Raw genomic sequence first — 17,693 nt, 5'->3', positions numbered from 1 at the left:
CACAGTTGAGCTGTGAGATATCAACCGGCTGTCTTTCCAGCTCACCTAAGGAATCCTAAAATGTTTCTGGTATTAATCAGAATAAAAACTGTAGGTTTACAGGTCATTATGCCAGATTTTACTTCACTGGCAAGCGGAAACACAGATGACAAATTTTAAGCACCTGTTACATCTGAATTTATATTTGAGCTCTTCCATCTCCAACAGCTGGAGACTCGACAGCTGACGGAGGTGTGAGGTCAGTGAGCAACATGGAACCTGCAGACTGACAGCACTCAACTAATGAGACATGCTGTTAGGGAGCAGTTACTCTTTTATCTGCTCGGACAGGAAGAGCAAGACTCTGACTCATGGATCCGGGTCTAACAACAAGAGGAGGTCATTTACATAGAGACGAGGGCTGTTGATGGTGTCTCAAGAGGAAGGTGACTCAGGAGTGGATAAAGAGTCTTGTATTGTCTTGGTCGTGTCATTGGGATAAACACTTCGGTCTTCTGCACAAACCAATGTTTTCCTCTGATAAGAGTGATGATAGAGAGGCTTCCTACAGTCTGAGATGCAGCACACGTTCTGAGATTTCACCTCGTCTCTGTCCTCAAAATGTTAAATATTTGAACCTGGATTCCATTTGTGGTGACCTTTCAAGGTGCAGCCAGTTACACCTTATCTAGAAAGGTTAACATGATAAGAGCTACCTGGTTTTGTAGATAAGTGGTGCTGGTTTAATTAAAAAAAAAAAAAAACCCACCAGTTTGTTGTTGGCATGAATTAAAAAAATTCAGTACACACAGCAGATGAGGCATGAGAGGATGTAATAAAGTTGGTTATGATCTGCAATAATTCTCCACCCACTGGACCGTTAATCATGTGTACACAACAGGCACAATTAACACACCACTAATATCAAATATAAGCCTGTTAATGAGCATCATCCTAACACCAAGCCTGGCTTGGAGTCAGATATGGCGATCAGGAAACACACAAAGAGAAAATTGAAATCAAGAAGAGTCTGTATAGTTCGGAAAAGATAATCAAAGAAACTACAAGACGGCTCAATTACATTAACTGACAGAAGGGAAACTAATTTGGTCGCCCATGCAGTGACGAATAAAAGGAGACAAGTCAGACAGGTCACAACAAACTGCACAACAACAATATATATTGGCTGAACATCAGTATCAGCCAATATTGGCCTTGTTGATCAGGCACTGGCCTATTGGCAAATAAGAAGGCATTTACCAATTGTAGTCCTACCAATGTTTATCTATTGTGTCTCATCAATTGTGTGCTGTCCAACCGGCCCTCCTGCAGACCAAAGCCATTCATTACTTTCTACATGACTCTGGCAATGAGCCGTGTGCACGTGTGGTTTGTTTTCAAATAAAAGTTTAAGAAAATGTCGGCCGCATGGGAATAGTACAGTGTGTCGGAGAAAGATCAGCGACTTTGCGGCTCCGCATTCATTTCTTATCCAGTCTTTTTCATCGGAACAAAGGTTATATTATATTAAAGGCTGTTTTATAAATTTGTAGGACAGAATTTTTGCTTATTCACAGAAAGTGTAATGAATTGCTGAATGACTTTAGAACAGTTCAGTTATTCTTTAATAAAGAGGATTTTATTTGTTTCCTTCATACAAAATGGAGAATAAATAACGACAACAAAAGAAAAAAAAAGAAGAAGAAAGAAAGGTAATATTCTTGTGAGGAAACTGCAGCAGCAAAGCAGTTCTCTGTGCAACATAAACCACAGCCCATCATACTAAATAGGCAACTTATCACATCAGTGATGGAAAATTCTAAAACTATCTCACTTCACCATTTACTTTTCAAGGAAGTCAGTTCTTTTGCCTATTTTGTATTCAGTACATACGCTAAACCTTAATCTTATCTGCTGTGAATAGGTTAGAGCTCCGTGAAGAGACCTCAGTCTTACAAAATATCTTGATAACTACCTTTCAGCTCTCTATCTAAAGTCAATCTAAAGAAAAAAGACATTCAACATAACATCTAATCTCAGGTAAGAAAGTCATTCTTCCACCTCAAGTCTTTCTCTCCTCTCTTCACCAGTGTCTGGACTCCTGGGAGGAGCTGGGTGATGGGCTCGGGTCAATTGGAGAGACGAGTCTCATTAGGGGAAACTATTCAGTTTAGGTCTAATTTCTTTAGAGATATGATAAATGGCCGAGAGAGATTATATATTCTGCAAAGGGCAAAGACGAATTAACACTATCTAATTTCCTTTTGTGATTTTAACAACATCTAATTGTGACTTTATTAAATCTGGACACACCATGAGTCACATTTCATTACTGGGTGTTTTGCAAAATGTCAGGCTTATTCCAAGAGGGTGTACCTCACCAAATGTTTTATTGTTTAGTGTTTCATTTATAACAACTGAGAAGATAATTACTCCAATTAAATGTCGCCTGTTTTGGAGAACGACACATTTAGTTCAACCGTACTGTGTGGATAGATCATCATGAGCTTTATCAAGAAGAAAAACATGTGGAATCTAAATAAAAGGCGTTTCAGACAGAGAGGGAATACAAAGCTGCAGCACCGGACAGTGCGAGAAAACTGATGTGTTCTTTGAGGATTGAAGCATGTAAACATATTCTAGACGTAACCTACAATAAAAATATGAACCTGAAAATGAGATTATTGTGTCTAATTTAATCATTTGGTCTATAGAATGTCAGAAAATGGTGAAAGATGTTGCTTTTGGTATCGTTTTATCTATTTTCCTCCTCCTGCTTTCTCACGAAAATCATGTTATCATATTAACTGATCACTACCAAAGGCAAACTCCATTTAAAAACAGATAGGGCAGACAGTAGGGAACCATTTATTAACCATTACAAAGTATTATAAACATCAGTTGCAACTTTACAATAAACAATTGATTAATAAATGGTATAAAGCCTTTCATGGTGTGTTTACAGTGAAGTTACTATTAACTTAAGTTTAATTGACAATAAAATTATTATTGCTATTATAAATTGATAATTTAATTGACAATAAAACGCATTACATCCAGAACTGTTTCAGCCCTGTGGGGTTACTGTATAACTTTTGGCATTCATCCTCGAGGTCACTCACCTAGCCTACGCTACAAATAGATGAGCTTTGCATATCCTGGACTGAAATCATCAAACACATTAAAAACAAGTTGGAGTTGGATGAGTTTGTGGGCTTGTTAAGCTCACTCTCTATGGAAATTGCAAGTATCATCTCCCCAAACTGTAACACTCATTTCTATAATCCCAGGAGGAATATGAATTTCTACCTCATAAACAGATTTCCAACGGAAATTGCCAACTTCGTTGCCTTCAGCGAACAAGAAAATTGCAAGAAATCCCAGTCTTGACTTGATTTTGAATTCCTTGAAAGAAATACGCAGATCTCTGCCAAACACAATGTTTGTTTAATTTAAAAAAGTCGATTATCAGAGGACAGGATTTTCATCTACAGTCTATGTCCTGTGGATGCCAGCCGTTAACGCGGTGTATATTTAATGTGCAGTGTCAGCAAGCCCCAAATCATATTAAAAGTATTTGACAAGTGCACTACATTGAGAAAACAAACTAATTCCCTTGTTGGCATTGGTAAGTTGATACAGAAGCTTATTTGACAGTCAGTTTTACCTGGGTAAAGCCTTGTTCATAACAAAGAGGGAAACGTGTGCAGCATTAGAATTAGGGATGAAGAGCTACAGTACACTGTACGGGCGGTAGTGTCTTCAGAAATCAATCAAATCTTTCTATTATTTCTACATGTTATAATTCAAATCCTAGACAATTTTTTAATATGCCATGAAGAAAATGGTGAAAAGGATTTGATGAACATTGAATAGAGTGAATAGTTCGTACAGCCACACAATTATTACTGTGATATATAGAGCTGAGAATGGGCTGATGAACCAAGGCATCAGGCTGAATGGATCCTGATAGAATGGATACTTTGAATAGTTCCTATGGAAGATTTTATGTACCTAAATTAAAACAATCCATACACAAAAATTAAGTGAAATACAGTGCACATTGTTATCTATCTATATCTAAATCTCCCTCTCTATATATATGTATGTCTACATATCTATCTCTATATATCTCTATCTATCTCTACATCTCTATCTCTATATCTCTTCATCTCTATATCTCTACATCTCTATCTATCTCTCGTTATCTATCTATATCGAAATCTCTCTATATTTCTATCTCTATCTATATCTAAATCTCTCTATATCTCTATCTCTACATCTCTCTTTCTCTCTCTCTCTCTCAATCTAACGTTATCTATCTATATCTAAATCTCTCTATATCTCTATCTCCATATTTCTACATCTCTATCTATATATATCGCTATCTCTATATCTCTTTATATATATCTCTATCTCTACATCTCTATATATATATCTCTCTATCTCTATATCTCTTTATATATATCTCTATCTCTACATCTCTATATATATCTCTCTATCTCTACATCTCTGTCTATCTATCTCTATCTCTCTATCTATCTCTCTCTCTATATCTCTCGCTATCCATCTATTTCTTTTTAATGTGTGCATTTTCAATTATTTGTCCCTCCAGCCAGCTAGCCCTCAAGAGACTGTTTGAACTTAACGCGTACCTGATTATATCAGTCCAACAACATCGGGTAAATGTCAACACTTGAAGCAAGCAATGCTGAACACGGGGTCAGGATCATTCCCGCAGAATAATGATGCCTCACGCCAGCATCGCACAGTAACATTGAGTGATTTGTTGGGAAAATGCGAGTAAACACTAATCTGTGAAATAAACAACATTTGGTTGATCCATGTTGATATTAAGACAGTATGAATTCAACATGATCCCACTCAGGGGATGAGTGGAATTTACTGTGTGTGAGGGACACCATGACGCAACCACTGTCAATCAAAGATGATCAACAGATCCCCTCAAAGATATTAATGATTATTTAGACAGGATTTATTAAAGCTGACCATGAATGAATTAGCACTGCTTGATAATGCAAATTAATTTTAGAAGTGGATGTAAACGGTAACCCACGGGGTGAGAGGGGTCACACAAAATAATAGCTTGCTTGTCGAATCACATAGGTATAATCCTGGGGTTATTTTTTGTTTTTTTTACAAATTAACTTTCGCTAATAATGAAATCTATTCATGTTAATGTGTAATTTCAGACATATTCAAATGACATGAAGTAACTCTGAGGACCCCCTTCGGACCGCAGACCCCTTGTTGTTTAACCTTTACATCTTTCATACTTTTCTGCAAGTACTGTGAAGGGGCCTGGTTCACAATAGATGCAGGACAACAAATCCACCAATGAAAACAAAGAACCTCTTTATGTTAAAGCATGTAATATTGTACAGAACTGCACATGAACATGCATCAGCTGTTGAACAGGCACCACCTACTGTGTAATGGAGGGGCATTAAATTCTGAATTATTTTCTACTCAAGATATATTTTGTCAGCCGAGTCCATTCAACCTACACAAAAGGGAATTTCCCAAAATATATAATCTAGTTGTCCCAATGTACAATTTGGGTTATACAAAAAGGGGGCTTTGTAACATAATTGAACAAGTGGAGGAAGCACAGAGAATAAATGTTCCCAGTTGGTGGGAAATGGCGGCATGAATGTGTAAGTGCCTGAGATGAAAAACAGCAGCCTAGCAACAGACAAAAGCCATCATACAAATCCAGCTTGGGTCTGAAATATCCCTAAAAGGAATTTCTGGTCGATATGCCATGAAGTGGAGGGTTGTGCAGCTATGAATTAATGAGCCAGATTCCAGTTTCCCTCTTTTAATGTCGCATACAACAGAGATATGACTGTATGTGGAGCAGATGGCCCCTGCACAGCACAATAGAGCAGTCAGAAACCAGACATAGTTAGAGTGACTTCATTTCTAGAGTATCTTCATCAACATGCCCCCAAAGGGTGGGTGGGGGGGTCTTTCATAAAGGTTCTTAGTGGAGTACACAGCACAGGGTTAGACCAGAGGTAACCCAACTATTCATACTGAGATTCTTAAAAAGGACAAAAACACCAAGATATCAGCGTTGGCAGGGGAAGACATGCGACCACAACACAAGAAATGTCTACAACTTCAACTCCTCCGTATACTTTGATCATCTGAGAATGAGCTGTGCCAAGATTTCCGACTGATCTTGGCCTGAGCAAAGCATCAAATTAATTGCGCTTTGACCTCCTACAGATTTGATATTGGGCACAAGTGCAGGCCTTTGAGGGAGGCTTAACAGCAATTCAGAGAATGAAAGCTTTGCTGTCCTCAGCCTGTGAACAGCATAGTACTAGAACCTGAGGCATGATTATTTATTTACTATATAACAACTACAAGGAAAATGGACAAAATACAATAATCTGAAAACAAATAGTCCAGAAAAAGAGACTCAATTAACATCATGCATTTTATTCTTGGTATTATTTAGCAAAATTCCAGGGATACCAGGTGCCAGGTGCCAGGAAACATCCGACAAAATCAATAAAGTCATGTCCTTTTCCTTTACTTCATGGCATCTTTCTACATGATCCTACTTATACAGTACCTCATCGTGTATTCATACATGATGAGACGAAGACATAGGAGGACGCAATCATGGTCAACTGAAGCTGAATACACATGGAGGCGCCAGTTGCAGAAGGCTCAATGATAGCCTGTACAGCAAACTACACCAAGATTGTTTCAGGGCTACCAGATGAATTATCCACAAAGCAGTGAATTTTGGGGGGCAAAGACGATGGCCCAGGATTGACAATAAGGCCACAATCTATCCAGTCAAAACACAAGTAAAGTTCTTTAGTTCCTCAAGGGGTTTCTGGGTTTCTGGAGAGGTTCCTGCCATTGTCCATAGTCAATTTTTTGGTCTATATTTTGGACACAGCAGAACCAGATGACAACAGCCCAAAAAGTATTATCTACATCCCCAGAAGGCATTCCCTAACTTTACCAAAGAGAATACTTAGCAAATGTATGGAAAACATCTAACGGCCCCTCCAGTATCCTCTCAAGAGTACAGAACTGGTCCACTCCTCCGCAACAATATGTGCTCCTTATTCCCCTTACTGAATCAGAGGTTTAACAAATAGCAGCTTTAAGGACCACGTCATAACGTGAAACCCCAAGAGATAGTTTTCACAGGCAAAGTCCAGCATGTCTAAGCCCCTGCCTTTTTCTGCAACCACAGTAGCACATGGCAGCGAGCACATGGCTAAGACTAATCAGTCCCAATGAGTACCAGCCCAGTCACCAGGCACGTGCCTGCCAATTCAGTCCCACTGGCCTGACTCCCAGAGGGGGCCTGTTTCCTTACTCTGAGAGAGATTGTTCCTTCTGTTACACGGCGGTGCATAGATCTTTTGATTTCTCTTACTCTCCAGCCAGGGGCAATTTGCCTTCAAAGACCCTCCAAAGAAATTTCGCCCTGGAAACAACTTTCTGGAAAGGTAACTGGGACACATTTCTCTTGTAGACTCAGAATTTGGGGCCATTTCAATTTGTATATCTTTGTGTGCACATCAAGAATGGACTGTAAGTGGCACTCATCTGCAAAAGAAATTGGGAGAAAAATGGGTCGGAAAGTGAAAAGGATGCCTTTGATCGCCTTACCTTGCGTGATGCATGAATGTCAAAGAAGGGTTTATTTCTGACACTGAAGGGCTCCTTGGTTTTGTCAATCTGTCCAGTCTTCATCTTTTCCATCCGAGGAGAAATTATCTCCTTTTCGATGCATAACAGCCGGATATTGAAATCACACTGGCCAACAGGCTGTCCCTGAAAAACACACAAAAAAAATCAATTCCGTCATCTCGTAATGTACTCTGGGAATAACCTCATTTATACATGCATGGATGAAAATTATTAGCACAATTGGCTGTACAGATAAAATAACTATTATCTTATATAAATACAATAAAAACAAAATAGAATAGTCTTTATGTGATATACTAACATACAATAATAGCATACATCTAACATACATGCCGAAATGAATCCCATATGAAAGAATTATTTACAGATATTCCAAGATTAATGAGACGCGTACACTGACTTGTAATAGTATAAATGGCCTCTGTCAGTCCCCTGGCCACAATCTCTTGTTTTCTGGTTTTATCTCTGATCTGAGGCTGCTCTGGCTCAACTCTCTGTGATTTACAGAGTGTTCTGATGGACAGATTACCTGTTGTTAAAGTAACTGCTAAATGATGTTAGCTCATCTGACCTTACATCACTTCATTTTGTCTCAGAAACCTAGGATTTGTTGAGATAGTGGGGGTGCCAAATCTTACAAAGTACCCATTTCTAACTTGTGTTGCTTTAGAATAATATTTTAATGTTTTGAGACTACATCAAGATACACAGTAAATATTTCAATATTTCAAAATCACTTGCTAATAAAGCTAATCTGGGCAACAAAATCAAAAATTACAATATTTTGCACCAAATAACCATGATAATAATATTGCGCCAGTGTTGTAGAGATGACTTTCACAAAATATTAACACAATGAGATTTTCATAACTAATCAGTAATGTGGATATCATGACTAAGTGGGTAATGGCAAGTTTTAGAACAAGTAGAGCTGTTTGTAAGAGAGCCTTAAAAATCCAGAAAAGACAACACGTACGCTATATCACAATATAATGATATCCACAATCTAAGAAGACAGTCTCATATCACGCCAGTGATATAATATCAATATATTGCCCAGCCCTACTTATAGATCAACAGAAAATTTAAAAATTGGCAACTATTGCTGGCTTTCTTCGTCGTCTATCATATCAAACTGAATATCTTTGGGCTCTGATGTGATATGGTTTCATATGTAACTATATCAAGATAGGCTTTGGGAAATTAAGGGAATTTAGCTTTTTGGGACATCTTATGTACAATTCAATCAATTAGTTGATCAAATAAACAGCACATGAATCCATAATGAGAATGAGTGCTTGTTGAAGCTCTCACAGGAACACTAAAACCGTGGCACACAAAACATACTATAAGTCTCTTCATACAGCTCTTATTTATTGCTACACCATAGGTGAGCAGTATGCAGGTGTGTACAGTAAGTCCTGGACAACAAGACCTTGACATTAGCTGAGCTCATGGGGGACATCAGCACCAGAAGAACATAGCACACAGTACAGTGGAATCAGTTTCTTTTGTCACTATGACAACAGCTTTCTCTCATCACTGGCCAGCCACACACGGTCGTTCTGAGCAGATAAGCACAGCAACCTGATCTATGACTGCCTCTCAAACAGACAGGGCCACTAAGGCAGAGCAAAGGTGCAACCAAACCCATCTGGCGGACCACAGTGACTGTGGTGGAAAAAATACAACACTCCAGTTCATGACCTTATTATTTATTAATAGAGAAGCCTGGGTGGAAAATTACAACAGCCAAGTGACAAATTTAACAAACATGACAATATGAGGACTTTAAAGTGTTTAATGGAGGAGTCAGAAGAATCGTGAAGAAACCATCCTTGTGCTTCATTGACAACCGACTCTCTGTTGCTCAGTTGACAAAAGTGATTAAAAATAATGACTCACTTTTATCTGCACGAAATAAAGGAAAGTGAGAAGTGAGAATTGAAAAGCTGCCAGATGGACATGGACCGAAAGCATGACAACGATTTGACATTTCATATTTCTCACAAGTTATCAGAGTACGAAAAAGAAAGTTGGCAAACAAGTTGTCTTCGTTGTTTATGCCAAAGGATGAGAGGCAAACATTATCCACGTCACCTGGGCATGGTGAGTCTTCCATACATCTCAAATAACTCTTCTTATTTCCAGTCGCGCTCATAATCTGGATATTTTCCTGATCAGTTTAAATCAGCAAATCTTAGCCGCTATCGCCGCCTGTGAACAACTCTAATCTCCACACCCATCTCTAGCCTTTCGTGGTTTTCCAAGATGAACTTAATTGGATTTATGGAAAATCGTTTCCTCAGGCCATAGGAGGCTTTCCTTAAGGAGGTCCTCAGGGATCAATTTTAGGGCCCTTCGTTTTCCTTATTGATGTAAATGATCTTGACTTAATGAAGCATATATATTTTGCATGCTGTTTGCTTCGTTCAGGCAATGATTAGCAACAATTTCATCATTTTAGATTTAATTTTTCCCTGCATGTTTTAATGTTTGAATGTAATTTTTTGTAATTGATACTTTTACATGTAATGCTATTATAAACATTATCAAACCATCTGTCAATTATTTTCTCAATTCATTGTTTTGTCTTTAAACTATTAAGTGAAGATAACGAAAATGCATCCAAGTTATTGAGAAGACTGGGAGAGGCATCTTATACTCATATTTGAGGAGCTATAAATTCTACTGTTGCTCTTACTTCAAGCTGTGTGTCCAACACTGGAGGCGGCACCAGACAAACCTTCAGCCAACCTTTGGCTTCTCTTGCAATTTCCAACATTGTGTGTTGTTTTTACCCTTTAAAAAACATGTTCATGTGAAATAAAAATAAAAATGATATAGCGATCTATTAACACCTTTGTTGTTGCTACACAAGTGGTTTATGGATCAATATTCCCTGATCTATATTTTGAGACACACTGAGCAGGAAGGTGTGACTTGAGGGCATTTGTATTCTGCTCTGTTACTGTTTGGTAAAGGCCACATCCCTCATGAGTTTTACATACATTACATTATTGGGCCATGGGGGGAAGAAAAAGATTGATTTTTTTTTCGAAATGGATAGTAGATTGCTAGACTGTACTGTGTGTCATACATGAAATAGATATGTATCACAACAAGAAAGAAGAGCACTGCCCTCTCACTGCGATACCTTATAAATGACAGCACAAATATCTTCAACCAATCACTTTTCCTATATAATGCATATAATGCAACAGCCGCTGCTGTTCTTAAAATGGTGTGAAGGATGAGATTTTACTTATTAATTTTACTCAGTTTTGAAATAAACTGCTTACGTCAACGGATTAAATCTGAGCGGTAAAGAATGGTACAAAACTCGAGATTGTAAAATAAGACGATTCACTCTAGTTATAAAACGCACTTAAAAGAGCTGATATGGTAAGAAAATAGATCTCAAAGTATTTCCATAATCAATTAACCATTAAGATCTTTTTTCAAGCAGATAAGCAAAATATTCTCTGGTTCCAGTATCTTCTGTTGTACGCCTCCGCGCACCAGTCAAGTTGCTGTTCCTGAACTATGGCATTGAGTAATGGGAAACATTTTAAGAAGAATATTATGATATCACAGTGCATTGAACCTCTGACCTTTTGGATATAAAATGTCATATCTTCATCATATTAGATATTTGTGTAAAATTGGTTTTGGTTGGTTTTTGGTTGGACAAAACAACCGGCTATGAAAACTAACGATGGGCAGTTTTCACTATTTTCCGACATTTTCTAGACCAAACAACTGCTTTAATTATTAAAGGAAACAATCAGCAGATTAATCAAAATAATCAGTTGCATTCCCCATAAAATTAATTATTAAATCACCATGAACAGTTGCTAGTCCAAAATGGGTAAAAGGAAGATGAGACACTGGACTGTCTCGCTGTCAGGTGGCCTGATACAACTCCATTGGGATGCCCATGTTGCCCTGTGTCTGCGGAATGCATGAATAAGCAATTGTTTGCCAACACATTAGCTACAACAACTTGACATCCGGGCAGTATGCCTGTGACTTTGTTTCAGAGTCTGTCTTACTTGCTTAATGCAGCCGTCACAATTTTATAAGGACAATTTGGGAACTTCAAATAACGTCAAATGGCAAACATAAGTTTGAGAAACTATTATTGAGGCCTTGTTTTTCTTTTAGGGTGACTACAAAAAACACACGCACAACAGTCTCCTGGAGCAACAGCTGGTATCATGTCCCACACATTCTGCACCATCTGTCAGCTGTGTCATCGGGAAAGAACAAGATGTAAGTGTGGATGATTCAAGGCATGTGCCGTCCACGCCTGATCGACAGGAAAAGCACAGCAGATAAGAATCTTGTTGATCCAATTTTACCGGGAATAAAGATCAATTATATCAGTGGAATAACCCTGTCATTCCCATAAAATCTAACTTGTGGCTGCCGCTTTATATGTTTGTGCTGCTCCACTTTGACTTACTGTTATCACTGGGGGTTCTGACAAGCCCAGAGCCAGCATTTCAACAAAGCTCAGTGCATGATTTTTGGCAAGCAACAGCAATGGATCAGACTTGATACAACAGCTACCAATCTATAAAGAAATTCCTTGATCCTGCTTTGATACTGATGTGCAGATTGCCTCAGGATATCTCTGCATATATTGCTTTCAAATACTACAGATGGACTGTAAAGTTCAAATTATCATGTCAGTCCACTTATATAAATCTTTATCCGTAACTATTTTGATGATCAAATAATCGTTTAGGGTTAGGTCGACTGTGTAGGATTTAGGAGGATCTATTGGCAGAAATGGACTTTGATATTCACAGTTATGATTTCAACAGTGTATAATGTTGTTGTGTTTTCATTATATTGGTCCTTTTCCACAGATATGTCATGTTTTTACAGTTGCCCATAAGGAACAAACCAAATACTAGCGTTTTTACTTGCATTTTTAGTGGCCACTGTTGGGGGGAGGGTGAGGCAGGTGTTGTTTAGTTGGTTGCAGAGTACAATGTGTTAATGTCAGTAATCTCAATGAAGCAAAACCCTCGTTGGATAGCTGGTTTATTCATTCCAGTTCGTAAAAATCTTGTTCTAGAAATAGTTCTCTTGCTCTTGTAATCAAGAAAACTGATCGGAAGCTCAATTCTGAGGCTGCTCTGTAAAGTTTTCAAAAATAGCAACTTCTGGTCAACCCATATTGGCTTCAGGCTCAGATTAACAACTTCCAGTCGATCCTGCACACTTCAGGTTCAAACCAGGCCAATTCTGAGGCCGGTGCAGTAACTCATCCATAGTTGAAAATAATCCTTCTTTGCAAACCCACTTTTTAAGGAAAAATGGCAAAAAGTCAATGGTTCCACCAACTGGTGTGTAAATATTTATTGGTTTCATAGTTTTCAGTGATTGCAATCTAAATATGAGAGAAAAATATTCTTCAATCAAGTGATTCACAACAATAATCCAACATTAGTCGCTTGCGGATTTAGATCTGTGGTCCCTAACAAATGCGTGACATTGGTTTTCCTCAACACACAGTGTAGAGACAGTAGGGCTGGTAAAGGTAAATAAAAAATATATACCCCAACAAATGTTTATAGTTTTTTTTCAGTGAAAATAAAACTATGATTTATGATATGAATCATATAGCAATATCTATCAAAATAATCACTACATGATTTTTTTTTAACCATATTGTGCAGTCCATCTATATTATTTCTTATTCTGAAAACTCTTAAAATATTACCAAATTAAACATTACATTATGGCACATAAATGTACAGATGCATTCATTCCAAACGGACAAAGTCACAGGCTGTATCAAGTCCATAAAGGGTATAGTTCAGTGCATTACATAACCACCTTTATGGGTGAGATGAATTTCTAAAAATCTCTCTCTCTCTCTCTCTCTCTCTCTCTCTCTCTCTCTCTATATATATATATATATATATATATATATATACATACACGCATTAAATGTTAAACACCTGAGAGCTGCAGAATCAAAAATAAAGCTTTCCTCAGCGTGAGGCTGGAAGGGCTGAGGGATAAACTCAAGAACACAGCAGAAACATAAGTATCTTACATAAAAGTGACAGTGCTGGGAATACAGTTAAAAGCAGTTTGACTGTCTGGGATCATTTGGAATAAATTACATTACACGCAGGTGACAAAATCAGCGCTGGGACCAGTTGACAGAAGCTTAATGCGCTGCTTCCATTGGGATGTTTCTAACAAAAAGATGGCTTTTAGACTGTTTATAACCACAGTGTGTCCTGTTATCTGTTTGCACGGAGCCTAATGCACAAGCAGTATTTTGAGGCAGTACTGAAGCAGATTGAAAAAGGTATAATTTATTCCCAGAAGGTGATGCTCCAGTTGTCAGCTGTCTGCTGGTGTTATATTATAATTTTTCAAGGAACATGTCACTCAAAACTATGAATTCCTCTGTTTCTTTTGGTGTCAAGCAGTCTGGAGCGACGCTAAATATATGTTGTGACAACATCCTGTAGCTTTAGAGGAAAGCTGCTGTTTTCAGAGACAGAATGCAGGTTTTAGCTGAAAATACTCAAGTTTTAGATCTGACTCCCCACTAACAAGCAGATCCAAATCAGACTTTACCCACAGGGGAGCCTCCATTTTTTTTACCACCATCTATTTCACCATATTCCCGAGATCATGAGGGGGGGTCTTAAGTCGCTTGAAGAGACTTAATTTGTGTGTACACAAGTAGACCAGCAAGTTGAAGGGCACAAATTATGACGGTAGTCTATGCAGTTTTACTTTAAGGGCTCCCAAACCCTGCTATTCCTGCTCCTTTATGAGTCACTTTAATGCAGAGCTGGGTTACGTGTCAGATGCAGAGGTAGAAAAAAACATCAAATGATGCATCTTGCATGTAGCAAAGAGCAGACAGATCAGTATGTTTCAGCAGGGTTTAAGGTGGTTGGAGGATAATTTAAGGAGAGAGAAAAAACATTTTCTACCACACATATTAAGGCACATGACTGCTTTGATTTAAAAATGTCTGTCTATAATTAATCCAAGAAAACAACATGAAAAGGGAGCATTATTTCTGTGAACTGTACTTAATAAAGGCATATGCATCTAGTGGTAATGGTTCCTGATGGATGACTGAATACATAGTCTATAGAAAATCCAGAGCATAGTGTTGCTGCCTCCCCTGCTACATTTTAGTACAATTATCCCTGTAATAAGCACCTTATTTCCTCCATCAGTGTCCACATGGTCAACCATATGTTCAACATGGAAATGAAGGTGCAAACAGATGTCATAATCACATGCAAAATGCAGATGAAAGTCCCAGCAGACTGGCGTGGATGCAGTGTGATTTATGAGCAAATTTCAGCAACTGTCAATGTTACTGACAGTCGCTATCAATACTAGCTAGATACCACTAAAGCCTGTTTATATATGTAATACATATACTGTACAGAAGATGTAAATTGCAGGAGGACAAATTTCAAAGATAATCTCTCTACCATATAGTGTGTATATATATATAATATATATATATCTATATATATATATATTATATATATATAGATATATATATATATTATATATATATATATATATCTATATATATATATATTATATATATATAGATATATATATATATTTATATATATATATATATATATATATATATATATATATTATATATATATATATATATATATATATATATATATATAGATATATATATATATATATTATATATATATATATATATATATATATAGATATATATATATATAGATATATATATATATAGATATATATATATATATGTATACATACAGTTGGTTGGAAAGAGCGATGCAGCCCAGGGACTATTCTTGGGGGGAAGCAGAGCTACAGACTGAACCTACAGACAAACCTTTTTAAACAGAAGTAAATGGAGCCAAAATGTCCTAACTTGACAGATAAGGTTTCTGCGGCGTGTGTTGAAAGCACTCCTTTCTGCTCAGCTGTTAATCTGATTGAGCCATTTATCTTGTCTAATTCTGCCCTAAGAAGGCATTATTTTTGGCATGCTGTCAGATAACGAGGTCAATCAAGTTTTTTCTCTCAAAATAATAGCCTTTCTACAGCAACCTTCAAAATTAAGGACATATATGCAATTGTTGTTGTCTTGTCAGTTCCCCCACAGTGGGGGAGCTGACAGTGACTGACAATCAGCAAAAACTTTTCAGGAAGACAAAAAAAAGGCTTTTTATAATTTGCAGCGACATCAGAAATAAAAACTTAATGCCATGACTCAGGTTGGTAGTCTGGGTCAATCACTTGCGTAGTTGGAGAATTAAGCCTTCAGAATAATAATGCTCTGTGGGATGACTAAGAATATAAACTGCTCTAACTCATATCTCCATCAAAATCCACAGAAGTCAACTCTGACCCCTTACTCACAGCTAAGTTACCCATCATGACGAGCGAACACGCACTTCTCATCACTTCTAATCAGAAGAATCCCAGTAATGTCCTCCATCTGACTTTCCAAACAAGTAAGGCGCCATGTCAGGCCATGGGCCTGGCGGGTGGTGTGTTCTCCCTCCTGCTGCATTTCCATCCTCGGTCTCCGGATGGAGCCTCGGTGCCAAGGTGCAGCCCACCACAGATAATGGAGAAGTCTAATAATGGCCAGCTAAGATCGATAAGACCGCGCTTTACTGATGGCTCAGGGGGGAGTCATGTGGAGCTGCCAACCTCTGCACCAGCTTACAAAGACGTCCCCCCGCCCATTACCGATGGAGCCTTTATTGAGCCGCTTGCTTGTGCTGATCCTCTGATCGATGGAGAAAAGGAGGCGACAGACAAACATAATGGCCGAAGTAACCCCTCCCCTTTGTCCTGAGGTATTCATCAAAGTTTTATTAGGAAGACGGTGAAGGCTCGCTGAGGGCAAACTATATGCTCATTTGTTTCTGTGCCTGCCTGCTTGACATTAGCGGCACGCATATCGCAATTAATATACAGTTCGGAAGAGCGTTGGCAATTAACAGCCTTGTAATGTTGTCCTCAGGCTGTTCTCATGAAAAAAGGGCCAGTCAAAATAATGTAACAGGAGGAACATGCTGTCAAAAATACATGAAAACTGATTTCATATGTGCAGAGGTACTGGAGCAATTAGCTGACAAACTACAATTTGAGTAATGGACTGATCATCAGGTTCACAATGACTGTGTCAGTGTTAAAGGTTTGGATGAATATTTAATTACATTTTTTTTGTAATTATGTGGTTATCAAAAAAAATAGGTCAATGGAGCTCATCAAAGTAAATTCCAGTGGTAAAAGAATAAAAACTGAGCTAATAAATATTCAGTATGGGTCAGATAGTTCAGCCCCAGTGTTGTGGTTAAGGTCAGGCTTTATTAAAGCTCAGTGCGTGACAGGGTGCAGGGTCAAGCAGAGCCACGCTCTTTCCTCCAGCATGCAGACTGTCAAGCAGCATCATCCTTGTGCATATTCTCCCCTCTCTGCTGCCTGCTAGAGTGTAGCCTCGGAGGAACCCAACCGGGAATCAGATTCTTCAGGTTTCAAAATGAGCAAATCCTGTTCCACGTCAATGCTCCCCCCCACACACACCTTGCTCTGATTATAAATGCTACACACTGCTGATAGACTGCGACCACAGAAATGACAATTTCCTCTGCTGGAGCAAACCTTTGGTAGGGAGGAGAAGGAGCTGCTGATAGAGCAGAGAGTAAATGGCACGCTTTCAATGTGCTGCTTGTTTATTCTGTCTGACATCTTGATCTGGACGGTTTTCAGGAGTGATGGGTCAAAGGAGAGACAACACAATCTCAAAAGGCTGGGCTACTCACGTTGAATTTGATGATGTCGTATATCAAATAGCGGGGGACTGGCTGACCGTTCACCTTGTCGATGATCATCTCCTGCAGAGATAAAGACAAAGGGTGGGTCAAGAGAGTGAAAAGGAAAAAAACCACACAGTTATTGAGATAAAAATATACAATTGAGTGAAGATG

General features: G+C 38.2%; 1 protein-coding gene across 1 annotated transcript in view; it reads right to left on the bottom strand.

The window, feature by feature from the left end:
- Positions 1-17,693, bottom strand: part of rngtt (RNA guanylyltransferase and 5'-phosphatase) — a 97,956-nt gene that overhangs the window by 47,860 nt on the left and 32,403 nt on the right. Inside the window, exons 10-11 of the mRNA XM_084376700.1 lie at positions 17,529-17,600; positions 7,648-7,812 (exon numbers count right to left, since the gene is read on the bottom strand). Of these exons, the coding sequence (XP_084232826.1) occupies positions 7,648-7,812; positions 17,529-17,600 (237 nt within the window). The remainder of the gene's footprint in view (positions 1-7,647; positions 7,813-17,528; positions 17,601-17,693) is intronic.

The sequence above is a fragment of the Pagrus pagrus genome (assembly GCF_965226575.1).
Source record: "Pagrus pagrus genome assembly, chromosome: 16".
Classification (NCBI taxonomy): Eukaryota; Metazoa; Chordata; class Actinopteri; order Spariformes; family Sparidae; genus Pagrus; species Pagrus pagrus.
This window is presented reverse-complemented; position numbering and strand designations above follow the sequence as displayed.